The 15,569-nt window shown below is 42.7% G+C and overlaps 1 protein-coding gene across 3 annotated transcripts in view; it reads left to right on the top strand.

The window, feature by feature from the left end:
* The window catches only part of NDUFA8 (NADH dehydrogenase (ubiquinone) 1 alpha subcomplex, 8, 19kDa), a 53,225-nt gene that overhangs the window by 32,473 nt on the left and 5,183 nt on the right, over positions 1 to 15,569 (top strand). For 2 of the 3 annotated variants that reach the window (XM_011989474.1, XM_011989472.1), the window contains exons 2-4: positions 903 to 1,066; positions 5,016 to 5,181; positions 8,884 to 9,204. In XM_011989474.1, coding sequence (XP_011844864.1) covers positions 903 to 1,066; positions 5,016 to 5,181; positions 8,884 to 9,021 — 468 coding nt within the window. In that variant the 3' untranslated portion in view covers positions 9,022 to 9,204. Of the gene's footprint in view, positions 1 to 902; positions 1,067 to 5,015; positions 5,182 to 8,883; positions 9,205 to 15,569 lie in introns of those variants that run through there. The other variant, XM_011989475.1, reaches the window with a different exon arrangement.

The following is a 15,569-nucleotide window of genomic DNA, read 5'->3' on the forward strand; positions in this document are numbered from 1 at the left end:
TTTTGAGACAGAGTCTTACTGTGTCACCCAGGCTGGAGTGTGGTGACATGATCTTGGCTCACTGCAACCTCTGCCTCCTGGGTTCAAGCAATTCTCATGCCTCAACCTCCCTAGTAGCTGGGATTATAGGTGTATACCACCATGCCCAGATACATCTCTAGTATCTTCACTAGCGATGAGCTTTCACTGTGTTGGCCAGGCTGGTCTTGAGCTCCTGACCTCAAGTGATCTGCCTGCTTTGGCCTCCCAAAGTGCTGGGATTACCTGTATGAGCCACTGTGCCCAGCCTTATATATCTATTAATTTTATTCCAGCAGCAGAAACTCAGTGAAGCTCTCCAGAGTTGGTTCCTCTCCCTACATCCCAGAAGCCTCCATCCTTCTCCACACCCCCTTTCTGTCTACCATACATATCTAAAGATTCTATTAGGGGTGCCATTTCTTCCACTCTAAAATGGGGATAGTAATGGGAATAGTAACCTTTTCATGAGATTATTGTAGAAGTGAAGAAAATAATATATGTGAAAGAGCTTCGTGTTCTCTAAATCACCACAGATTATAAAGAATCGCCGGGTGAGATGGCTCGTGCCTGTAATCCCAGCTACTTGGGAGGCTGAGGCAGCAGAATCACTTGAGCCTGGGAGGCCGAAGTTGCAGTGAGCCGACATCGCGCCACTACATTCCAGCCTGGGTGATGGGAGTGACCAAAAAAAAAAAAAAAATGACAAAGTCAGAACAGTGCTACTTTTGGTAGCACTTGGTAAAGTCAGAACAGTGCTACTCTTGGTAAAGTCAGAACAGTGCTACTTTTGTGTTCTCTATTCTGACCTGCATGAGGTTAACTTGAGAAAGTGGTATTCTGGTTCACAGTCTGTGGTCTTTTTCCCATCTTTCCTTTCCTAGGTGAAAGTTAGTTCTGCTGTGCTTAAAGCTGCGGCCCATCACTATGGAGCTCAGTGTGATAAGCCCAACAAGGAGTTTATGCTCTGCCGCTGGGAAGAGAAAGATCCGAGGCGGTGTTTGGAGGAAGGCAAGCTGGTCAACAAGTGTGCTTTGGATTTCTTTAGGTAAAAATCTTCTGGTATCAGTGCCTACTTGGTTGAAACATAAAAGTTTAAATTAATAAGTGAACAGCCAGCTAATAATGTGGATTTTAGTAGGAAGTACATAGGCTTTGAAATCAGACCAAGGTAAAACATTCAAAGGATGATAATTATTTTTAGTTTTGTTTTTATTATCTGGCAAGTTCTTTAATCTCCATGAATCTCAGTTTCCAAATTGTAAAATAATACCTATCTACGTTTGCTAAGCAAGTGACTGGTGACCATTTTTGCTACAGCAAGGGGAAAGTCTTTTTGCTGTGAAAAATTTGAAAAGGCATGTAAAACAACTTAGCACAGTCCTTTTTAAGCAGGCATTCACTAGGTTGTTGTCATTACTACAGAACACAGGTATGATGGAAAGAAAATTGTATTCAGAGTTAGGTTTTAGGTAGGTCACTGTGCTTGATACTTAAGTTAAAAAAAATCTAAACTGTGTAATTGTAGGAAGATGTTTTAACAAGCATATTAGCACTCTATTTAAAAGGAGAGAAAGTCAACTCAAAGGAAATTGGCTCTTGTAACTCTGAAGTCCAGAAATAGGCCTGGCATCAGGCAGGACTGGATTCAAGGGCTTAAATAATTTCACAATTACTTGATGTCTTTTTGCCTCTCCTGTTTTCACAGTCTTTTAGTCTGGTTTTCTCTGTTTACCTCATTTCAGAAAGGCTGTCGCCTTGCTGTACCACAAATGGCCACCAGCCACTCAAGTTGCTATTCTGTTGATACTTGCTTAGCAAACCTAGACAAAGTGTGCCCTTTATCCAGAAGTGAGCAGAAGCTCCTGGACTGAGTCTAATTGTCCTGGCTGGCTGACTTAATATACATATCATTGCATCACTTGTGCTTCAGGAGATAAAAGGCTCTGATTGGTTAGGCCTGAGATGGGGAGTGGACTTAGCTTCATCCAAACCACATTGCTAAGAGACAAGGAGGGGTTGTTTCCAAAGGAAAATTAGAAGGATGTTACAGAAGAATGGGGGAATGACTGCTGACTAGGCAAAAACCACCAATGTCCACAACAGTGACATTAGAGAAAAGAAAAATAGATGCCTTAGCACAGTAGCTGCTTTCCTTCTTTCTTGCTTCTGTCTTTGTCCCTATGCAAAGATATTTTTATGGTTATAATCATAGTATGTATACATTGAGAAATTCATTTTTATTTTTCACTTGACATTATTGGAAACATTCTTGAAGTTGCTGTATAGTCTTCATGATCTTTTTTTTTTGAGACGGAGTCTCACTGTGTTGCCCAGGCTGGAGTGCAATGGTGTGATCTTGGCTCACTGCAACCTCTGCCTCCTGGCTTCAAGCGATTCACATGTCTATAGGCCCGTACCACTAAGCCTGGCTAATTTTTTTGTATTTTTGGTAGAGATGGGGTTTCACCATGTTGGCCAGGCTGGTCTCGAACTCCTGACCTCAAGTGATCCGCTCTCCTTGGCCTCCCAGAGTTCTGGGATTACAGGTGTGAGCCACCGCACCTGGCCATGATCATCATTTTTAATGGTTATATATTATTCCATCAGTGGATAAACCAACCATAACATACCTGACCAATTCCTGTTATTGAACATCATTGTTGATTTCAGTTTTTGATTATTTTGGATAAATCTGCAGTGATTACCTTTGCGTGTAGATCGTTTTCATTAGTCAATAATTCATCGGCATAAATTTCCTAACAGTGAGGTTATTCTATAAAAGGCTTTGAACATTATTATGGCTCTTGAACTTTATTGCTGTTTTTTTTTGTTTGTTTTTTTTTGAGACAGAATGTCGCTCTGTTGCCCAGGCTGGAGTGCAGTGGCGCGGTCTCGGCTCACTGCAAGCTCCGCCTCCCGGGTTCACACCATTCTCCTGCCTCAGCCTCCTTAGTAGCTGGGACTACAGGCGCCTACCACCACGCCCGGCTAATTTTTTGTATTTTTAGTAGAGACGGGGTTTCACCGTGGTCTCGATCTCCTGACCTCATGATCTGCCTGCCTCGGCCTCCTAAAGTGCTGGGATTACAGGCGTGAGCCACCGTGCCCGGCAATTGCATTTGGTTTTTAAATGTTGGATCAGTTTATGCTGTCCTCAGCGCTGGCTTCTGGTATGCATAATATTTAAATATTTGGGGGTGCAAATATTTTTGGATGTTTCAATTTGCATTGATTTGATTGCCAGCGAGGTTGAGTGTGTGTGTGTATGTGTGTGTGTGTGTTTATTTAAACAATTTTTCTCTTTTTTTTGAGACAGAGTCTCACTCTGTCACCCAGACTGTAGTGCTGTGGCATGATCTTGGTTTGCTGCAACCTCTGTGTCCTGGGTTCAAGTGATTCGTGTGCCTCAGCCACCTGAGTAGCTGGGATTACAGGTGTGTGCCACCACGCCTGGCTAATTTTTAGTAGAGATGGGGTTTCGCCATGTTGTCCAGGCTGGTCTTGAACTCCTGGCCTCAAGTGATCCACCTACCTTGGCTTCCCAAGGTGCTGGGATTACATGCGTGAGCCACCACATCCAGCCTAAACAATTTTTATTTTCTAAGAGAACTTTTGCAAAGCTTTTTTTCCATGGCCCAGTGGTAGTACGTTTTAAGCGGGGAATGTTTGGATTTCACAAATTCCCAAGGTGCCTAACTGCCTCCATAGAGGAATTTCTCACTGTTGAAGTTGCTGGTTGTAGGCATTAATAGATAATTGTTAGGTATGGGGAACGGGGTCCAGAACAGGGATCCGTGCTACTAGAGTAGCGGTTTGCAACCCGTCTGCTGCTGCAGCGTTTTGGAGGAATATAAAACTCCCATTGGAAATGGTTGCTTTCTACCAAAGTGATTCTTGTGTAGAAGTTATGTGGGTGCAGGTTGTGCTTAGAATACCTGGAAGGGAAACCTAAGAAACCAGTGACGTTGGTGGACCTCCAGGAGGGCAGCTGAGTGGCTTATTGGGCAGGAGTGGAAAGCAGATTTGTCACTGTGTACTTCTGTAGGCCATCTCTGAAATCCTTCCTTCCTGATCCATGTTAAACATGATTCATGTGAGAGTGTAGCTAGATTTCTGGAGTATGACAGGTAAGCACTTAAATAATAAAATTATTATTTCATTGGGAGAAAGAGGTGTTCTGAATTTCACTGCCTCAAGTATGGCTTTTACATAAAATGATGGTATTTTATTCTTGCTTGAACATGCATACTAGCAGGGTTGAATGATAAGGGGGATTTTGCAAAAAACTGAAGCTTATTCTTTTTATACACAGAAGTTAAATTTTCTCTAGCCATTTTTGATAGCCACAGAATGAATTATAGGCTACCCTGCTTCTTAACAGAGAATACCAAATATAATATAACTTTGTTCTTGATAGCAAGGATTAATATCTATTTTTATTCAATGTGTAAATAGAATGAGGACCTTGAGCTTTTGAGGAGTGGAGTGCAGTTTGTCTTTATACTGAATGATCCCAGGATCTTCTGCTTGTTAGTTTGTGTATTTGCTTTGTATAATTTTGTCTCTTCGTTTGCCATTGTCTGTCACCTCTGACTTCTGTCAGCATGTCCATTATCTAATTATGCCTCCTTCTCTTCTAAATTTGCTAAGCTGATACCCTTTGAGGAATTGGATCTAAAGAAAAGAATAAATAGGCCCCAAGTAAGGAGTTCCTCTCTGAGTAAAATATGCATGCATTAGGCTACACTCTTTTCTTCTTACTACATAAAGAAATTAGGTTTTCTACCTCAGAAATCTTTTTTGTTTACTAACTTGTTCTCAACTGGAGGATCCTGAAGTTGTCTTGTAAGTGAGGTAAGAATATTTACTCATATACCTTTCAAAAAGCAAGGCTATGTATTTGAGATCTGTACCTATTTTCTTCTCACTTTTCTGTTTTTCATTGTTTTACCATTTTTCTGTTTTTCATTGTTTAACCCAGCCTTCTTTTCCAGGCAGATAAAACGTCACTGCGCAGAGCCTTTTACAGAATATTGGACTTGCATTGATTATACTGGCCAGCAGTTATTTCGTCACTGTCGCAAACAGCAGGCAAAGTTTGACGAGTGTGTGCTGGACAAACTGGGCTGGGTGCGGCCTGACCTGGGAGAACTGTCAAAGGTAAAAAGGCTTCTCCTGGAGGTCTCACTTTCTCACTCAGGGGTGGGATAAAGGCAAGAGGTGGTCAGCAAAGGGTCTCTGTGAATACAGATATGATGTAAGAACTTGCCAGATTTACCAAACATATTAATTAGGCAGTGATTATACATAGTCCAGAAAGGAATTTTTAAAAATAAAAATATTTCTGGCTGGGCGCAGTGGCTCACACCTGTAATCCCAGCACTTTGGGAGGCCAAGGGGGGCGGGTCACAAGGTCAGGAGATCGAGACCATCCTGGCTAACATGGTGAAACCCTGTTTCTACTAAAAATACAAAAAATTAGCCGGGCGTGGTGGCAAGCGCCTGTAGTCCCAGGTACTTGGGAGACTGAGGCAGGAGAATGGCATGAACCCAGGAGGCGGAGCTTGCAGTGAGCTGAGATTGCGCCACTGCACTCCAACCTAGGCAACAGAGGGAGACTCTGTCTTAAAAAAAAAAAAAAAAAAAAAAAAAAAAACAGAAAAAAATAGAAATATTTCTTTAGACCTTCTAGATGTGCAGATTTATTTTTAGTTAATTAGCTAATTAAAGAACAGAAGGGAGTAGAGGAAGCTAAAGTATTAGTGAAACACTGTTAGTTGAAAACATTGTGGAGGTTATTGTGGAATTCACTGGGGAAATAGGATCAGGCTTATGCCACATTTTTCAGGAACATATCTAAGATTTTTTTTTAAAACTACATAATTGTAGTTTTAAAAGTGTTTGTCTTTCTCCTGTATTTCCTATCTTAGTTGTGACACCACCATCTGTTGAAACATGAGAGCTAGAAACCTGAATTCTTCATTCCCTACTGTTCTGATTCCATGCAGTCATCTCTTCCTATAGATTAGCATCTCCTGGAATCTTTTTTTAAATCCCTCATTGTTCCTGCTGCTGTTATCTTATTCTTGGACAGGAGTTCTTAACCTGGGGTACATGAATTTCTGGGAGAGGAGGGTGGATCAATGTGGGCTTTAGATGAAGAATTGAGAATAAAATTACACCTCCACAAGAAGAGCGATCTGTGTGGAAAATAAATCTATGTCACTGTGTTTTTAAAAACTGGATGGGACTCTCCATTGCTGGTGAGATAAAGCATCTTCTCTATAACATGGCATGCAGGCCCTTTATGATCTGACCCATCCCTGCTTCTTCAGCCTCAGCTCCATCCATTCCCTCTAGGGCAGCACAGGTAGCAAGGCATGGAGGAAAAATCTCAGGTCTCACTCCGTCTCCCAGGCTGGAATACAGTGGTGCGATCACAGCTCACTGCAGCCTTGAATTCCTGGGTTCGGGTGATTCTCCCTCCTCAGCCTCCCGAGTAGCTGGGACTACAGGCGCAGGCCACCATGCCCAGCTAATTTTTGTATTTTAGTAGAGACAGGATTTTGCTGTGTTACCCAATCTGGTCTTGAGATCCTGGGCTCAAGCGATCCTGCCACCTTAGTCCCCGGTCTAGTTCCCATCTCTTTGTGTATAGCATCTGTGAATATAAGCTTGGTGTCATAAATAATAACTTAGCAAACTTTTTGCCTTTTGTATCTGGCATGATTATTTTCAGATACTTTTTGATTTACTGAACATATTATTTTAAATAGTTGATAATTCTAGGTTGGAAAGTGGTAGAACTTACATATGTAACAAATAAAACTACCTTTTCTCATTTCCGACACTTACGAAAGAAGAAATAACAAGTCATGCTAGTAAGAAAGCATATTGATTCTTGAATCTTTGTATTAACACTTTTTTAAACTCTGTAAGATAAAAAAAAAATTATCTTTACTCTTTTCAAAAGTGTATTTCTCGACCAGGTGCCATGGCTCACACCTGCAATTCTAGCACTTTGGGAGGCTGAGGCAGGAGGATTGCTTGAGCTCACGAGTTCAAGACTAGCCTGGGCAACATTTTGTTTTTGTTTTTGTTTTTGAAGTGGAGTCTCACGCTGTCACCCAGGCTGGAGTACAGTGCCACAGTCTCTGCTCACTGCAACCTCTGCCTCCCAGGTTCAAGCAATTCTGCCTCAGCCTCTTGAGTAGCTGAGATTACCGGTGCCTGCCACCACGCTCAGCTAATTTTTGTATTTTTAGCAGAGATGGGGTTTCACTATGTTGCCTGGTCTGGTCTTGAACTCTGACGTCAAGTGATCCGCCTGCCTCAGCCTCCCAGAGTGCTGGGATTACAGGCATAAGCCACCGTGCCCAGCCAATTTCATAAATGTCTTTAATTCCTTAAAGGAGCTGCAAATACCAAGAAACCATTAGTGGATCAGTAGGAACCATCTCTGCTTATGGCAGGACGTTGGGAAAACTTTCAAAAGCAAACAAACAAAACTAGTAGAATTGAAGACTTAGGTTCCAACCTTAGCTCTGACATTACTGTGTATCTTATCTTAGGCATGCCAACCTCCCTGGTCTTCATCTGTGAACTAGAGATAATAATGCCTCATAAAGTGGTTATAATAATTGTGTGATTGTATACCCAAAAACTGTTCCCAATAAAAGGTTTCTGAATTTATACATCTAGGAAGATTAATCTGGTCATCTTATATGAGGTGACTTAAGAGTTCAGACCAGTAGGGGAATAATCAGAAGACTATTGACAGCTGTGGCCTTATGTCTTCTTACTTCTCTGGGCCTATTTATCTTTAAAATGACAGCAGTTTCTGCTGGCTTTCCAGTTGAGATTTTTGTGACCATCAGAGGATACTGTGAGTGTAAAGTATCTCTCTCCCTGTTGCAGTTTAGTACTTCACCACTCTCCTGGCTTATTGGCTCAGCTCCCCGATTTGGGTCTTGACTCTCTCCAGTCTAGCTTTCACACTTTCCAGCCTACAGAGATGGGATTTAGTTACTGCCCTGCTTCAGTGGCACCTGTTAACCATCAGGTTAAAACGCAAACACCTTTGCGTATCATTTAATACCCTTTATCATCTGACCTGTCCACCACTGTAGTGTGGTATTAAGAAGCACAAGCTTTGGAGTAGGCATATCTGACTTTGTGTACTATTTCTTCCGCTATTAGCTAGGTGGCCTCAGTGAGCCCCTGCAGAATGACCTCATAAGAGTGAAAATGGAATGGAATCATGTGCCAGCATCATTTCTAGCAATAAGTGGTTGGTGAGATGCTTCATCTCCCTCCATTCTTCATGCAGACTTTGCTTCAGCCATTCTGAAGACATGCCTGTCTATCTTCATATGTACTCTTTACTTGGAATGTCTTTTCCTCCCTTATCTTTCTGACTGGCTCCTGCTCAGACTTTAAGCTAAGTCTTACCTCTTCAAAAATAGTCCAAACCTCCAGCCTTCAGGATGGGTTAGATGTACACAGTCCTTACTCCTATAGCAGGCAGTTCCTGTCTCCATCATTGCCATTAGCCATTGGGGTAATTTGGAAATCTTAGTTGTTATTCCTGGCTTTCTCCCTCACTAGACTGTGATCCCCTTGAGGACAGTACCTTGTTCCCTTCTGTATCCCTAGTTTCTACCACATGGAATGACATAAAGTAGGCTTTCCTGAGTGTTTGTTCAAGAATTAAATAAGTCTGAATGTGATTTGCTGGGGATTTAAGTCGGGGAGCAGTTGTGGCAGCCAGAGCATTGGGGAGACACCAGGAGGTACGTTGATGGTTACAGATTTCTCCACCCTAGCTTTCAACTTTGCTTTTGCCCTCTTCACCCTTCCCAGGTCACCAAAGTGAAAACAGATCGACCTTTACCGGAGAATCCCTATCACTCAAGACCAAGACCGGAGCCCAGCCCTGAGATCGAGGGACATCTGAAGCCTGCCATACATGGCAGCCACTTTTATTTCTGGACCAAGTAAAGATGGGTCTGTGGCCCACATTCGGTCATGTGCCCAGACACCGACTGATGAAAACGCCCATGCAATTTGCATCGACTGATAGTGTGTTCTTTCCGGGATCACAAACATTAACAAAAAAGTTAATTTATGTGACTTGGCAGTTATTCTATACCATTTCCTGTCCATTAAAATTTTTAAAGGAAACAGTTGTATTTTATTATGTTTTATGTGACCTTTTGGCCTTTAAAGATGACTTCCCCTTGCTTTTTCTTCTTGTCCTGCCTGTTCCTCTTGCTTTGCTTTAGGCACTCGCTTATGTGGCTGAGAATCCCTGTTAGAACAGGGAGAAGTAGTCATGTGAAGGAAAGGCTTTGTTACTTTAGGCAGCTCCTTGGGGTGTCTGTTCACACATTTTGAAGTCTCGGCTCTCTTTCCTTACATCCAACATCTTAGGCAAATAGATTTCCCTAAAGGTCATACAAGGGGAGCCTCCAGGATAGAAGTGCAGAAACTTCTTTGAGGCGTGACTCAGGGAATGGGAGGGGCCCCTAGCAGGGTCTCATGCAGTCTTGCTCAAAGTTTCTTGAAGAACCGAACTTCCACCACTTCCCCTTGATATCCCATCCTCAAGCATTATAACCCAGATGTTTTTCCTGATAGACAAGGGAGGTGGAGGCTGAACTTCCAGCTCCAAAGCCAGGAAGTCTGGAGGTCTGAGTGTCAATTCCAACCTTGGGTGTGTTCCTTAACCTCTTGTGAGAGGTTGAGTTTGAGGACAAACTAAAGGGCACATGCTTATCTACCTCCTGGGCAGGTTAAAGCCACAAGTGTTTATAAAGCTCTTTGGTTCAAAGCACTATTATGTCTTTTTCCCCCTTTCATTCAATTCCTTTTTCACTACTAAGCTGTTTCCTCTACATCTGACTGGGTCATTTTATGCCTTCTGGTTATGGCTTTAAATTGCATATGACCCTGCATAAGTCTTCTCAGCTCCCTGGGCCTTGGTTACCTCTTTGCAACACTCTAAAAAGCAAAGCAGTTGGACAGGAGTCTTTGTAAAGACCCTTCCAGCCCTTTCTAGATTTTCTAACTGGAGAGATTGCTGTGAGGCTCTAGACAGATGAGGTGCAGGGTCTGTTGCCTGAAGTGCTAGGACAGTTCAAAGAAAAAGCATTGTGTTATCTGCCATGCCCGCTTCTGTACCTAGTGCTGACCCCACAGCCGGAAGCATTTTGTATGCTTCCAGCAGAACCCCCAACCTGTTCTGCAAAAGTTACTTGCCAACCAACTTTTGCCTCAGTTTCTCTAATGAAAAATAAGTTTTGTTTTGTTTTTTTTTGCATTTTTTTCAATAGCTGAGGCAAAACCCACTAACCTTTTGGTGGCCAAGTAATTGGAAGTCACCTCTGGTGGGTAAGGTATGAGCATGACTGCCGATTGGTGTTTATATGATACTTCAACCCACATGTTGCTTCCTAGGTTCTTTCTGCAAAGGAAGCTGCGCCTTGCATAAATAATAACAAATACTCATTGTGCACTGTGCTAAGCACTTTACGTGTTTCACCTCCTTCAGTGCCCAGAGTCCTTTGAACGAGGTACTATAGGTCATATTCATTTCACAGATGAGGGAAGTTAAAAAGTTTAGCGAGAGGTTAAGAAACCCCAGTCTCAGATATAAGAAGTGGTAGATACAGGATACAAGTGAAGATTGTCTGGTTCCAATGGCCACACTCCTGTTCTTCAAAGCCATGAGTGGTTCTCAGCCTTGAGTGCACACAGGAGTCACCTGGGAGGCCTTTAAATCCTGATATTTGGATCCCACCCCCAGAGATTCTGTTGTAATTGGTGTGTAGTGTGGTCTGGGCATGGAATCTGAAAGCATTCCCGGCCTATTCTGATGTGAAACCGAGGTGTAGAACCACATACTGATTTTAGACATGAGGAAGCAAGTACAGCAGGCTACCTGCTAGTAAGTGGTAAGTGACTAAGCTGAGATTTAAACCCAGACACATCTGATTCCAAAGCCTGTACTCTCAAAATAAATGGATGTATATGGAGATCCTAATAAAATGATTTTGATTCAGTAGGTCTGAGGTAGGGCCTGTGCTAACGGCACTGGTCCACAGATCACACGAGTAATGAGGGAATAAACCATACTGTCTTTCTGAGAAGGAGCTATGAGTAATTTACCTGCAGCAGCTTCTAGCACTGTTCACTCCCCAAATGTTCATTCACCTCTTTAGAACCAGAGCAACACATCTTGAACTGTTAATGGTTTCAAATTCAATTCTAGGATGTAACTTTTGCCCAAGTTGGACAGCAGTTCTTCCCTCCCTCCTCCCCACCTTGCTTTGAATTCCTTGAACAAAGAAACTAACTTTTGGCTTTCCTGTACTCTCTCGATGGGATTACACGACATCATAGCCTTCTAGGACAGAAGGCTCTAAGTAATTAAATATAAAGTCTCTTACAACAAGTGCCTGTCTCGATTTCAGTAGGTAAAAGGTCACAGAACAATTGGAAAGCGGTTAGTGTGAAGGATTCCTGAACAGGACTTCAAATAATAGAAAATCTTCCTGGTGGTTTGGCTTGAGAATAATGAGATGAATTCCTTATATCCCCAAAGGAAATTTATCTGCCTCCTTTCTTCTGCCAAGCCTGTTCCTGTCTTCCCTATCTATTTGAGTTAATGGTGTGTCCATCCTCCCAGTATCAAGTAACCTGAGATGCATCTTTGACTCTTCCGTTTACTCCAAGTTCCAATCCAACATAAAGTACTGTTGAGTTTCTTCTGTAATCGCTCACATTTGCTACTTCCGGTTTTATCTCATTGTCACTTTCCTAGGCTGTTTTTGTTCCCCTTGCCTGGATTATTAAAATGGCTTCCTAAGTGGTCTCCCATTGCCATCTCCCGCTCCAGTCCATCCTCAAGTTTGCTCCACGTGCCTGTGCTACTCAGCAGCCTTCAGGGTCTCCCAAATGGCTGTTAACTAAAGTCCAAATCCTTAATCTGGCCCTAGCCTCTGACACTCCATAATCTGGCCCTAACCTAGCCCATTTCCCCATCATTATCTTACTTCTTATTATGTAGCCTACACTCTACAACATGCCATTCACCAAGAATCTTTGGATCTTCACGAATGCCATTCCCTTGCCGGGAAACAGTCCTTCCCCATATCTGCCTCTTGAAAGTCTCCGCATCTCTCAAGGCAAACACGAATGGTGTCTTTCCCAGGAAGTATCGCCTTCCTACAGCCAGAAATTGTCTCTCCTGCCCCTTTGTTCCCCTGACACCATGTAGTACGACGGTTGGGCATGAGGGCTCTGGAGCTGGGCTGTCTGGATTTGAATCCAGGCCCTGGTCATTTAATGGCTGTGTGACCCTAGAGAAGATACTTAACTTTTCTGTACCTTATAGTCCTCATCTGTAAAATAGAAAGGGGAGGAGATGACAATAATAGTACCTGCCTTCTGGGATGGCTATGAGTATATAGTGAGTTACACACACACAAAATGCATAGTAGAGGGCTGATAAATGGTAGCATTGTTATAAGACTGTATTTGAGTAACACCTGTCATGACACTGGCTGTGTCTTACCTCTCCTGTTCTCAGTGCTGCAAGAGTTGGACTTCTATCTTATTTCTATTTCTATATCCTAGTGCCCAGTATATGACAAACACCCAAGAAATGATTAACTGTACACGAAGTTTACCTTTCCAAAGGACTTCCAAACACTTTCTATGATATAAAACCACAAACAACAAATTACTTGTATATAGAAATGCAAGTAACTCTTAAAATTGCCATCTTTGTAGATCTCAAATCCTAGCTGAAATGCTTTGGGTATAATAAAGGATTTTTTTTTTTTTTTAATGCCCTGAGATGGATCATGGTGGATCATGGCATATTTGGGCTTTAAAAAGCTGCTTCTCCTATTTAGGAAGTTTCAGTTTGAGGTTGTGATGCCTTTATATATCTTGATTATTTGTGATGTGTGTCACAAGTAATTTAAGTAACATATTGAAATTTGCAAATTTATTGACTTCTAAAAAATAAGAGAGATTCCAGAGACTAGGGAGTAGCTAAGATGTCCTAGGCTTCATGTATGAAAACTGGTAGATCTGGGAAACAAAATGGAAGATTGTCTGTGTGCTTGTCCTTCAAAAGTATTAGAGTCTCAGCACTGGATACACATTGGAATCACCCAAGGGGATCTTGAAATACTGATGTCTGGATCTCATCACCAGAGATTTGGATTTAATTGGTCTAGGGCTGGGCGTGGTGGCTCACACCTGTAATCGTAGCACTTTGGGAGGCCGAGGCAGTCGGATCACCTGAGGTCAGGAGTTCAAGACCAGCCTGGCCAATATGACAACAAAACCCCGTCTCTACTAAAAATACAAAAATTAGCTGGGCATAGTGGTATGCACCTGTAATCCCAGCTACGGGGGAGGCTGAGGCATGACAATCGTTTGAACTTGGGAGGTGGAGGTTGCAGTAAGCTGAGATCGTGCCACTGCACTCCAGCCTGGGTGACAGAGTGAGAATCTGTCTCCAAAGGAAAAAAAAAAATTGGTGTGCGGTGTGGCTTGGACATACAGGCATTATAATAAGTACTATCACTCTTGCTCATTCATACTCATAAATACTTTGTTCAGTTGGAGAAAAGGGGGTATAGTTGCAGCTAGAACTCTGGAAACACATTAACTAGTTAATTCATTCAAACAACATTGATTTTGCAGCCTGCCTTTCTAGACATGGGTAGTGAACAAAACAGGGGCCCTGCCCTCATGGAACTTCCATTCCAGTGGTGGAGGCAATAAACAGTCAATCAGAAACAAGATGATTTCAGGTTGCGATAAATCCTGAGAAGGAACCAAACAGGGTTAATATAATAGTGACTAGCTAGGGGGTGAGGGAACATTTAGGAAGACAGGCCACAGAAGGACTCTCAGAGGAAGTGGGGTTTGAGTTTCCTCCTGGAGTGTGAAAAGAAGTCAGCCAGTGAAAGAGCAGATGGAAGAGTGTCCCAGTCTGCAGGAACAAACCCTTTGGCAGGAGCAAAACCCCAAGGCAGGGCAGGGCTCACTGTGCTTCAGGAACAGAGAGGAAACTCGTCTGCCTGGAGTGTGGTTTTGTGTGGAAGAGCCTAATGCAGGTCACAGCCTATCTATAATACTTCCACTTTTATTATCATGGGGACGTTTCCTGCCATAGGTGTCTCTGCAGTCTGCTGGGTAAAGTCCAGTCTCCCCAGTGTGACAGTCAGTCTCCTCACAGTGTGACTCAGAGTGCTCCAGCTTCATCTCCCACTACGGTCCCCCAGCACTCCATCTGTGTTGAGTCCCACTCTGCGCCTTTCCTCTTGCTGTGCCCTCTGCTCAGATGATCTCCCCCACCTCTTCTTGGTGATCCCTTTCTTGAAGAATCAGCTGACATTTTGTCTCCTTTGTGAAGCGGCTATCAACATCCCCACCCCCAGCAAGGGAATCACCTCTTCCTCCGCATTCAGGAGCACCCTGCGTATGACCTGCCTTGTATAGCGCTCCTTTGGAGCAAGAACTGCATCTCCTTCGCAGTTGTATCTTCTCCTTTGTGTAACAGCAGCCGACATAGTCAGTGCTTGGTACCTATTTGTTGAATGAATGCTGCACAGCCGTCGCCTCTGCAAAACAGAGTAGCTTAGTTAATCGTTAAATGTGTATCACTCTATACAGAATAAACATCAGGGCATTTTCTATGCAAAAGGAGACCCAGGATTCTACCTTAATGATTAACGCCATTGGAAAAGACAGGGGACTTGCAAGCTTTTTGCTTTTGTTTTTTCAAAAAGAAAAAAGAAGCCCAGAAATCCCTGTCACGGTCTCAGCAAAAATGCTGTCTGTGAACTGAAGGGAGATGGTTGCATAAAAGGTCAAATTAGGCTGTGGTAATAAGAAATATAAATTGCATGCAAGAAATATAAATTGCATGCCAGTATTCCTTTAATTTGAGGTTTGAATGCAAATTAAGCAGGCATGCCCTTTCTGGAAGCCTTGTTTTAATCAATTCTGCTGCTCTGATGGAAGAGTTGATGCTAGAAAGAAAATGATAATGCTGTTCCTTTCCCTTGCTCTCTAAAACTAAGGTATTATGTCATGTGACAGTGGTTTGACTTGAAGCCTTTATTTATTTAATTGATTGTTGAACACGCAGCACCCTTGGGCTGCTGTGGTTGTTTCCGAGGATTCTAGTGGTGAATTCATACCAAACAACTTTCCGGAAAGTCCTTTAGCATCTTTTTTTCCATATCACTGTGATGGGCAGCCGGGCAATGAGGAAAAGCAGGCTGGGGTGCTACCAGTCTCTGACCTTGTTATGTGGCCTTGGCAAGCACTTTCCCCTTTCAGCCAGTTTCTTTAGCTGTAAAATAAAGAATTGGACCACGTAGGTATCCAGGCTATTTTCCATGTCAAGAAATACATGAAACATAGTTTCTCTATTAGCCAGCTTGCTGGGGGAGACAGTGGAGTTTTCATATTTTCTTGAAATAGACCTAATCACCTGGGCAATTCATTCCGGGAATTTC

This window comes from Mandrillus leucophaeus, unplaced genomic scaffold, assembly GCF_000951045.1.
Source record: "Mandrillus leucophaeus isolate KB7577 unplaced genomic scaffold, Mleu.le_1.0 Scaffold354, whole genome shotgun sequence".
Lineage (NCBI taxonomy): Eukaryota > Metazoa > Chordata > Mammalia > Primates > Cercopithecidae > Mandrillus > Mandrillus leucophaeus.